The sequence below is a fragment of the Tinamus guttatus genome, unplaced genomic scaffold (assembly GCF_059628265.1).
Source record: "Tinamus guttatus ecotype Peru unplaced genomic scaffold, ASM5962826v1 Tinamus_guttatus_pri_ptg000291l, whole genome shotgun sequence".
In the NCBI taxonomy this organism is placed as follows: Eukaryota; Metazoa; Chordata; class Aves; order Tinamiformes; family Tinamidae; genus Tinamus; species Tinamus guttatus.
In genome coordinates this window covers 200,649-212,107 of record NW_028288825.1, presented here as the reverse complement: position 1 = coordinate 212,107, position 11,459 = coordinate 200,649, and the positions used below count along the sequence as shown (strand labels likewise).

General features: G+C 45.4%; 1 protein-coding gene across 1 annotated transcript in view; it reads left to right on the top strand.

Moving 5' to 3' along the window:
- Positions 1-3,199: 3,199 nt before the first annotated feature.
- Positions 3,200-11,459, top strand: part of GNA12 (G protein subunit alpha 12) — a 35,512-nt gene continuing 27,252 nt past the window's right edge. Inside the window, exon 1 of the mRNA XM_088527751.1 lies at positions 3,200-3,517. Within this exon, the coding sequence (XP_088383877.1) occupies positions 3,200-3,517 (318 nt within the window). The remainder of the gene's footprint in view (positions 3,518-11,459) is intronic.

Sequence of the window (11,459 nt, the reverse complement as noted above, 5' to 3'; positions counted from 1 at the left end):
CAACAAGTGTCACAGTCTCAGCAACAGAGAAAGAGCAAAAGGAGCTTAGATGATAAATCCTCAAATCTAGAAGCTTTGCTCTCTAAATGCACAGCAAGCAATTCAAGGGCACCCAGCTCTTCAAACAAGTCACGCTAAACCAGGAGGGCTTCTGCCCCACTGCAACTATCAACAGTTCAATATTTCGACTCGGTTTGATCAGCTAGCACAGTGGTCAGCAAGGACAAGGTGGGTGATTTGTCAGCTCAGGTGATTCCATTTGTGCATAGTTTATCTTTTTGTTGTCTTAAGGCTGCAGGTAATCGCCAAATTTTTGAAGTTTAACTCATGTTAGAGCTGGATACGGCATTGTTGCAGGGTGCTGTACCGCCGTGTGTAGGTATGTCCTCACTGCTTTTATTTGCTGCCCGTTTTCACCAAGCAAAATATTTTTTCTGGCAGTGACAGAGTTTGGCAGTGCTTGGGAAAACGACATCAGTGTCCCAGGAAGAGGCAAACACTCAGTTTGTGTAGCACTTATAGGGGCTATCGGATGCATTCTCAGCCAATAGCACCCCCTCCACTCTGTGCCTCCTCCTCTGTTGATGATAATGAGTTTTTGGAAGATAGAGGGTAGTTTTTAAGCTATGGGTCACATAAGCTGTATGACTGCAAAAAGAATGGACTACCATCCAGATAGAGCCTCAGGAAGAAAAGTAGAATTTAGTCAACTACGAGCTTCAAGATCACTGAAATGATATTGCTGCAGTTTTGCAATAGCAAACAATATTGTTTTCTGTCCTGTTTTTAGAATGGTTTCTGAATGATTAGACAAGCAATAATGGTACTGTGGGAGCGCAAGGGAGGGATGGACCTTCCTGACAGTTAGATGGGAGCTACTGAAAGCTGTTTTCATGGATGAATGCATGAAGAACGAAGGTTGTCTGGCAAATGATTTGTCTGCTGAGTTTATCGTATACTATAATTTCACTCTTACTTACGGATGAAGCAGGCCTATCATGGGAGCTGGTTTACATAGATGTTGGAGCTCTTTGGCAGAAACTCTTAGAACCCCAGAAGCCTGGAGAGGTTCTCAGACGGATTCCAGACAAACTAGCGAAGCAGGAGCAACTGAGCTAATCAGAAAATGCCAGTCTGAGCAGTTCACAGGGCCTGATTAGCAGCTGAGGGTTCCAGAGGGTGTCCTGAGCCCTCAGCTGCTCTGAAAATCAGGCCTATGGAGCATGGGAGTGAGCAGTTTGCCTCCACCCTACTGATCCGAGTGGCTTCTTGTGGGACAATGAGGACATCCAGTGGGTTAACTTGGGAATTACAGCAGTATCTCGTTAAGTGGAATGAGCTGTTGCTGAATCTCAAAAATGTGACCAAAGAGTAAGATCAGGGGAGAGGAAAAACTTTCTCATAAAAAAGTTCTGTCCTATAGCGAGCGGCCTGCTTTGTGCTGCAGCACCTTGTGCTCTTCTCCTCCTGCAATACCCAAAGGTGTTTTCAAATCGCTCCTCTTACTAAGGAGACAAAAAATGGTTTGGAGGGAGAGCGTTGACAACAATATCTGCATTCAATTAACAGTCACACTGAGTGCTTACTTCCCAGGAAGGTTTTATTTACTTATTTATAAAACTGTGAACTCCAACATCTTTTGCAGCAGCTTAAGGCCCCAATAACTGTAACTGTCCATGAATTCCTGGTCCTGCCACTAATTTCCCTCAGCACATTGTGCGTTTGCATCCCTTTCCCCAGTAAACGCTCGCACACGTCACCCTGATATCTGGGTGTGTGTACAGGCCTGGGGCAGAATTAACTGTCTGAAGCTTAAACTTGATTAGATGGCTCTGACATAAGTTACTAGAAGCAGAGGCAAAAGAAATTGTACAGAGAGGATCGTATCGTGCCATTGGAGTGATCACTTGTCTCCATTATTTATGATTTCATTTTGTACCCAGGTTTGGGATCCCAGCTGCTGCTAGGTGATCACAGACCAGCTGCTCTCAAAAATGTTTTTTTCCTCCCATACCTAATCAGGAGACTAAGTGGATTTTCTTTCAGACGTGTACTTTGATACTTTAATCCCCACCTCATCATCGGCCCTGCACTAGATTGCTTCAATATGCTTTGCATGGAATGACACCTGCCACCAATCAAGGAACTAAAACTTCAAGCAGAAAACAACCATGTGTAGAAGTGTCATGGAGCACCATCGCTCTCTGTTGGCCGTGGCTATTGCTGGTCTCCCTGACCTTTAAAATGTTGTCTGTAGCCTATATGTGTGTGTGTGTATATATATATATATATATATATATATATATACACGCATATACAAGTTGTTATCGTGTATCCTCTTCCCTCGCTATTAACCCGATTTGCTTGATTTGTGCGGTAAAAACGACCGTTTCAGCTCGCAGCGCCGCCCGGCGCGCACTGGCAGGGCGTGGTCGCCTCAGCCGGCGCCGACGCGGCGCAGGCCCCGCCCAGCGGCCGCCAAGGGTCCCGCACGCGGCGTGACGTCACGGCCCGCCCCGTGCTTGCCTCCTCCCACAGCGAGACGCAGGCCCCGCCCCCCGCGGGATCGCCCCGCCCACGACCCGGTCTGTTCTCCTCTGATTGGCTCTTCCGCGACTTGCCCCGCCTTCCCCGAGGAGTTCCTCCCCCTTTACCCGCCTTCACGCCGTCGCTGCGGGCTTAGAGCCCCGTCCCCTGCTTGTCCCCGCCCCCCTACTGCGGCTAATCCAATCGGAAGCGACATCTGTTGAGCGGCATCGCCGCCACCCAATGCGCCGCGGAGCCCGCGCACGGCGGGGCGGGGGCGCGGGGTCCCTCCCTGAGCGGCGGGCGGCGGCGCGCCCTGACCGAGGGTCCGGCGGCTGCGCGCTGCCCCCACGCCCCAGCGGCAGCGGAGGCGGCTGCCGCGGGCCGAGCCGCGCACCGGGGGCAGCCCCGCGGCCGCGCCGAGAGCGGCGGGCCGGGCCTGCGCTCCGCGCCCCTCCCCCGGCCTGCGCGGCCGCGCCCGCCCCGCCGCAGCGCAGCGCACGGAGCGGGGAATGGGCGGGCCGGGCCCTTAGCCCCCCGGCCGCGCCGCCTCCGCCTCCTCCTCCTTCTCCTCCGCCCGGCTCGCAGCGTCGCGGCGGCCTCCGCCCGATGCTGGCGGAGCTGCCTGGGCTGCGGGCGGCCTTGTGAGCGCTCGTGCCGGGCCGCGGCCGCCATGTCCGGCGTGGTGCGCACCCTGAGCCGCTGCCTGCTGCCGGCCGAGGCGGCGGGGCGCGGCGAGCAGGGGCGCCGCGAGGGCAAGGAGCGCAGCCGCGACGCGGAGCGCGAGGCGCGGCGCCGCAGCCGCGACATCGACGCGATGCTGGCCCGCGAGCGGCGCGCCGTGCGGCGCCTCGTCAAGATCCTGCTGCTGGGCGCCGGCGAGAGCGGCAAGTCCACCTTCCTCAAGCAGATGCGCATCATCCACGGGCGCGAGTTCGACCAGAAGGCGCTGCTCGAGTTCCGCGCCACCATCTACGAGAACATCCTCAAGGTGAGGGCCCCGCCGCCGCCCCGGCCCCGGGCGGCCGCTCGCGGGGTCGCTCGGCCGCGCCCGAGAGTCGCGGAGGCGGCGCAGGTGCCGCGAGGGGCGAGCGGGTTCTTCCTCCTCCCCGCCCTTGTGGGGGTTTTGGGGCGGGGGTGAAGGGGCTGCCGAGCCCCCGAGCGCCTCTGCGTTGCCCCCCGAGCGCGGCTGGGGGAGAGCTTCGAAGGCAGCTGCCTGCGAGGAGGCTTGGGGGAAAGCTCGGTGCAGGCCGGAGGAAGGAGGACATAGGTGTGGCCTGCGCGCTCGCAGGAAAAAAGGACGTGGTGAGCATCCTCCACGGGCGGCCTGGAGGAACGGCAGCATTGGGCAGCGTTTCCACGGGTCTGCAAAGCGCCCTGGGCCCGTGGACATCCACACGGGGTGAGAAGCATGTTCTCCACCTGTGTGTTTTATCCCAGCAAATAGCTGTTGCTTGGTAGATCTCCAGAACCCATTAGGGTGGCTAGTGCAGGGTACTATCAGGAGTAGCTTTGTGGCTCAAAGAACTTTGCTTTGGTACCTTTGTGGGAAAGCTTTGCTCATGCAGGTGCTGCAGCGCTGACCCTCTTGTGTTTCTGTGGTGACTGGAGAATGTAAAAGCTGCTGAGTCTACAGGTAGAGCCTCTGTCTGCAGGCAGCCAAGCAGAATCAGCCGTGACAAATATATTTTCCTGATGGGAAACAACTTTTGATGCCCAGTGCGGTTAGAAGTGATCGTATCTCAGAAAATCTATGAGGATGCATTAAAACCTAACTTGAAAATGGGTCTCTTGAACTTCATAATATCTCTCTGAAAGAGCTGCTACAGACAGGTTTTTTTTTTTTTTTTTTTTTTGTTCTTCTGCCTATAGACGGTAGAACTGTCTATACGACTTTTGTATGGATTTGTGAGCCCATGAGAGATTTCATAGAAAACTAAAGGAACGTCTGCAGGTCAAGAGTAGCAAGAGTTACTTGTGAATTTTCAGATTTTCTGAATAGAAGCTTTATATGTGTTTAGTAAGTGCACATACACAAAAAGATGGTCCTTGTTTTTAAGAATTCCATTATTCTGCCAAAAGTTTTTGCTTCTGTTAGAACAGTAAAATTGTTGCTCGATTTGCTCTCCTGTTCTTAATCCATTTTCAGGAGCACTACAAAAGATGAAATAATGCCGCTAGAAAGAGCAAAAAGAAAGTGCAGAAAAACTCTGTGGCTGCAGGTTTCTTAAGGGATGGACCCGAAGGAGAAGGGAGGAGGGAAAAAAAAAAAAAAAAGGAAATGTAGTGTATTAGGTGCCATTAACTGCAAGAATGTTGAACTCGAAAGCTTCTCTTTCAGGAAAGCAGCTATCATCATCTTGTAGCAGGGGAGACAGAGGTATGTGCTGGTCTACTGGCTGACTTTGGGCAAACTTACAGAACTTGGACTGAAAAACAGGTCTTCAAGACAGCAGCTTGGAGTTCTGGTTTCAAGACCAGTACTTACAATGTTGTTTTTGGCCGTGGCCAGCTGAGCATGTTTTCAAGCATCATAGTCATCAAACTTGAACAACAAACATTAAGTAGCAAACATTAAATTTGATAGGCCATAACTCCCATTAGAAGAGCCACACAGATCAATGTTTGGGGAGCTGTTATGTCAGAATCTCCTTCTAGGTATGTGAGCAGCACCTGTCAGGCGTTTCTTTTTGCTGTTGATCTTGGATGGAGGAGGTTCTGCCCATAAGCACCCAAGGTATTCTTCATCTGAGGATTTGGGGAGTGGCTTGGGAATGGTCACTATGGAAGGAGTATGCAGAAATGGGAGAGCAAACAAAGGAAACAGTTTTCTCTTGGGAAGGAGGTCCAAGACTCGAGTGCAGGGTGAAGGCAGGACATGTAGTTCTCCGCAGTAATTCTCATCCCATCCAAAACGGATGGGGAGGGATTGCTACTGTACTTGCTGCCTTTGATAACTGTTGAAGAGCTTAGGAACTTAATGAATCACAGCCCTGATTCCTTTTCTAAGTTGTTTTGGTTGTTTTAAGTATGAGAATATCATGCTGCTTGGAAAGAAAGACCTAGTTTAGCTGCATAAGAAAACAATTAAAGTAGTCTGCAACCACCAGGGTGGTACCTGCACCAGCACGTTTAGAAGATTTCAATCTGGAGAGAGGAGAAAAATAGGCTTTGAAAAGCCTGGAGAATAATGTGTTCAGTGGTTTTTTTTTTTTTTTTTTTTTTTTTTTTTTTTTTGGGGTGGGGGTAATGCTCATATCCATGTTCAAATTAATAAGTCCAGCTCAAGGTCTGAGTACAACTGTGAGTGTTCCCTTGTTATCTGTGGCCTGAATTGTGGTGACTGATGGCAGCCCGGAATTACAGAGGAAAGCACTGCACAGGAAATGTTACTTCATTTGTGGACTCTGAATGGCAAAACAAACCAAAAAACCCTAAGATTTTTGAACAAGCTGTATTTTACAGCTGCATTTACAGGACGGCTGATGCCTTTAGTAGCAGTAAAGCCTGGCAAAATGACTAGCCTGTGCCAAAGTCCTTTTTAAGAAGAACTTTTGGACTTCTGCAGTCAATGCGAAACCCTGCTGTCGTTTCAGTGCTGCTAATAATCTGTATACCTTGAGTGTGTTAAGTAAACGCTTGCATTGCATTTACTCCCTCTGTAGCATAGATGTATCTTCTGGAATTGGAGGGGAGGGGGAAGAAAAAGAAAGAAAACTCATTTTCAACTGGTGGGCTTGGATCTGGAGAACAGACAAACCCAATGGTTGGAAAAGGCCATCAGTGCACTGGGTTGTGCGCTGCGCTGAAGTGACCACATTACTTAGGCAATCCTTTATAATGCAAACACATGTCTTCTAATAGCTTAAGATGTGGGGGGAATATGTCTTTCCATTATGTGAATTCTAGCTACTGTTTAAATTGACTTGGCTCCACATTTCCTTGGGTTTGCATACAGATGAATTCAGTAACCCATTAGGAGCTGATAATAATGACAGTCAATCTGTTGCTACAGCGCTGGAATATGGCTTTGCTTAACTACTTTGTCACAGGACAATATCACTTTCCTCCACTGAGACAGCTCCCTTTAAAAGGAAAGACAAGGAACTGCAGCTAATTAGCAGCTTTTTTCCCCCATTAAATTAAATGTTTAAGTACAAAGGCTCCTTATGAGAACTAGTATTTAAATCTGCCTATCTTTACTTGATGATTTTTTTTTAAAGTATGAAAACTATTGTTCACAAAATGATTTAAAAACAAAACAAAAAGCTTTTTGAGTTTTGTTGGTCTTTTTATTCCAGCTTCATATAACCAATGAAATTTAATAATTTCATTTTAGTGTGTTTTGTCTTAAATCTAAATTCTGTTAATTTTGTGAATCCCTTCAGCTTAAGGTGTATCTTGATTGGGCTAGAAGAGCAGTCTGTCTTCATGGTGGACAGGAGAACAGTAGTGGGCCAAAGTGAGGGATAAATATCTTCTTTTTTTTTCTTTCTTTTTTTCTTTTCCAAAAGAGAGCTTACAGTGTGCTTGTGATGTAGTCGCTAGTCTTGCAGAACATGAGTTAGTCCCTGGAGACTGCAGACAGACTTTGATGTTTTCCAGACAAAACTTTAGTCACTTGCGTGACTAAATTTGGGAGGTTGCTGTATATTCAATTGGTTGAATATACATATATATTTTTATAATTAACTTGGAAGCTGTATTGGCAAGGAAATTTTCTAATTGTGTGACTAGAAATACTTACAAGAAAACTCTGGAGCAAAGGCAAACTAACACATATTTTAACAAGTAAGATCAGTGTAAATTAGAAAAAGACGGGAAGCAACAGGAAGGAAGAGTATGCTGTGGAGTTTCCAAACGAGTTTCCTTCGTGTACATTTTTTTTATTATTTATTTTTCTTTTTCTTCTTGAGCATGAAGAACTGGTCTTGCCCCGGCCTTGCCCTAGACCTGGAGCCCCCTCCGTTGTGCATGAATGTAGGATGTTTTCCAAGCCCATCTGCCTGGTACAGGGGCAGTCTGCTGGGAGGGCAATGCAACATTATTTTCAAAATCTGATGCCTAGATGGGACAGATGGATCTCAGCATTGGTGAAAGCACAAAATAATTATGATCTAGACATTAGCGTGATAATTCAAGGAAATGGAAAAGCTGCTGATGTAATTCTGAAGTCATTCACTTGAGACTGTTTTTAAGGACACCACTAGGCATCTCCTGTGAGTTTGGTTGTCTCCCTACTTCGTGCCTTGCTGCAAGTAAAGCTTGCGCTGAGTTTTTTTCTTCTGCATTTATCATCATCGTGCAGGATTTAGTCAACGACAAAGAATTCCCCAGACAAGCAGACATCTCTGCTGTTACCAATTCAGAGATTCAGTGGCTAAACCAAATGTTTCTTGAAGTTTGTGCTCCTGTGTGGACTAAGTAAATGATACTTTGCCTTGGTTTGCATTTTTATTTCGTATTTGGGCTGGAAGGAAAGTCATCTTTGCTGTTTACCCTGCTCTGATATAGGTAGTGTTGCAGTATGTGAAAGGTGTAAATATATGCTGAACCTTTTTATTGGCCAACTGGTGCTGATCCTCCTTACCCTTGTGACTGTCTCACACTGAACCAAAATAGGTGGTGGAAACTAGCTTTTACTTAAGTGACTAGGTTTTTGGTGGCAATTTCTTGACTGGATTGACTCACGAGCTTGGAGACATGGCAAAGCCATCCCACAGGAGCGGCTGGGCCCAAAAGTATCTTTTGGTGATACTTAGCTGTTAGACTGACAGAACTCATCCTTAATGGCATAGTATTCTTTGCTGCTACGAGATTATAACATTTGAGAGAGGTAGATCAAAATAAAGACATTCCAAAAGCTGTTATAACAGTAAAAATCTGCTTGTGTTCCTGTTCATTTTCTTAGTAGCGATCACCCAGGGTTCCAGGTGGAACTTGAAAAGAGAGGCATGCTACCTTATTTACAAATACCATTAACTTCATCTTTCAAGCTTATATTTGTTTTTATTTTTCTTTTAGAATGTTAAGAGACCTATTCCAAAAATACTCATAGGTTACATTTTATCATGTTTATTTGCCAGGAAGCCTTGCTGCTGAAGAGGCCAGTCCCATCCATCTATGGCCGTGCAATTCTGCTTCCCCTCTTGTATTGGCACTGGGGATCATGGAGCTGTCGGAGTTTCTTTTGGAGCAGAGAGACTTGCCAGTCCAGTTGAAAGGCTGTGTTCACACAGCTACCTGCCTGAATCCTGTCCCACACAAAGATGTGTTAGAAATGTCTCCCCAAAGAGGGGGCACTCTTGATTTATGTTGGTCTCTGAATTACGATCTATTGAACTTTGCTGATTTCTAGTAAACAACACTATGGAATAACGCGCAGTAGGAGATGCATTTAAATTTCCCTGTTGACTGCAGTGTCAGTGTTGGTTTACAGCCGCAGGAAATGGCAGGATTGCCCATTACCTCAGATTTGGAGCTCCCTGATCCAGTACTGAGGTGGCTATTTTTTTCTCAGCACTTTCTCTTATAATACTGGCATACCTAAGTGATAGGGATGCTGGACAACCAGGGCTTTGGTAGGAGGTCGAACAAGGTGTTTAATGGTAAAAGCAAACCACTTCTCAAATTGTCTCTGATTGCATACAAGGTGGTTTTTCCTTAGAATGATTTTGAAAAGGTTAAATGTAAGAGACTGTTCTCTGATAAAAGAACTATCCCTAGTTATCCCTAGACTTTACTAGAATATTCAGAGCTCTTACCTATTTACGAGCTTGTGTCCCCCAAACTTAATGTTTCTGTTGCCTGTTTGCTGCTTGGCTGTGATTATTCTCTTTTGAGTTTGTCCATCTGGCAAACAACATGTGATTTTTAAGAACTATCTTTAGGATAACAAAACTTTTAACTGTCGGGGTATGTGAATGATATAAAATATGAATGCTGTGTTTTGTAGAATAGTAACAACTGGTGTAAAAACATTTTGCTGACAGGAAAAATCTTTAGATACTGTCGTCAAACATCTTTTCATGAATCCATGCTCATAACTGGATTTAAGTGAAATTAGCTGGCAGTCACCTTTCTAATAGCTCCCGAGAGCTTTGTTGAAATAAATATATTTAAAGGAAGTTATCATTAACACCAAAATTATTACTAAAATATGCAAAACCAACTTTAATTTTTCCCAAAGCTAGAACATTCTCAAAAGCAGAGGAGACAAAATATATTTTAATGGGTCCTAGAAATAAAAATTTGTGTGCTTGCCCTAAGAGCTTCATCCAGCTAGTGAGTAGCTTGTACCCTGCTCAGTATGCAGCAGCTGTGCTGCGTCAGGCCAGGGATCCCCTGGTTTTTCCCCAATATAGGGAAGGAGTAGAACAGAGCCACGTGGTATTTTCTGCCAGTTATTGGAAGCCTTTGGTTTTGGAAACTTCTTCAGCCAGAAGTTCTGAAATGCAATTTATGACTTTTTGGACCTTTCTTCCATGAATTTGATGTGATTTTTTATTTTTGAGTCTGATTATACTTTCAGTGAATCAGTAGTTTCTTTAGTAATAGAAAATGAGGAGAAAAATAAAGACTTAACGTTGGTTATATTTGCTGTGGAGTGAACCCTATTACAAGTGGTCTAGGATTACCCTTCTTGGAAGAATGTGAGAGGGAGGGTGGCCTGTTCAGTAGGACTTTTTTTTTTTTTTTTTTTTTTGTTATATGTGTTTGTGATGTCAGAGTCTAAATTTGGAGTCTAATTTTATTAAATATATTAAGCTATCTTATTTATTCTACAATAAATGAAGATTCTGGGAATTTTAACTAAATTTAATCTTGTAAATGCAGCCTTCTGGGCATCAATAACCCATCCAAACTTAAACAGTTTTGCCTACGGAGAAAATAACTGTCTGTCTGTCTGTCTCCCATGATAGTCCTTAATTTTCACTCTCTAAATCCTTTAACTACTTTTGTCTCCCTAAAAGGCTGTCATCTGCTCAGCCCTTAGAGCAAACCCACCAGAGCAGAAGTGGTTATTGGTGGCCGTGGATTTTGGAGAGGAGCAGGAAGAAGGGTGTGTGTTAATGTTAATAAACTTAATCTTCCTGGGATGCGAGGCTGTAATAAATTCTGTGCACTTGGCGAGTCTTATTTTTAGACTTTAGGTCAGTTGATTCAGTGTATTTTTGGCTTCTTCAGAGGGAATGCCAAGAAGGATTCTTAAAAGCCTGGATCTTTTGCTTCAGAAAAATGTGGCTTTTAGTTAAACCTCTCATTTCCCTGTTTTGTGCTCAAGCCTTTCAACAGTGAGAATAAACAGGTTGAGCACCTCAGCTACCGTCTTTATTTTTGATGCTAACTGGAGCTGGGATCTGGAGGTAGTGGGAAGCAGTAGAAAGCAAGTGGAATGTGTCCGTACCCACTATTTCAGATTAAAAGCTTGACTCTTCCTGTCCATAAACATTATCTCTACTTCCCTACAGACTTGCTTCATGTTCATAGGAAATTCAAGGAAAATGATCCTTGGGGTGTGTGGATACACGGAATTTTACGTCCAGTTTAAAAATACTAGTATCCATGTTTGGTGGCCTTGCAAGATGAAAACTAACATTTTTTTTCCATTTGTTTCCTATGGGAGAAATCTGGAAAATGTTTTGAATGTGCTTCCAGAAAAGGAGCTCCTTGCAGCTTGTGCTGCCAATTAATTCCTACTCATAATGGAGTGAGAATTATCAAATTCTCGCCATGGCAGCCAAAAAGCAACGTTAACAGTAACTCTGAAGTGAGAGTAGTGACATAGCATCTAAATTCGGTGATTCCTATTTCGTTTCATCCTTCTGACGTCTGCTTGTGGCATTTATTTCTCCATCTTTACACAACAGCTCTATGTTAAGTCTGGATTTGTTCTGTTCGGGATCTTAGTCACAAATGTTGTTGACTGCCAA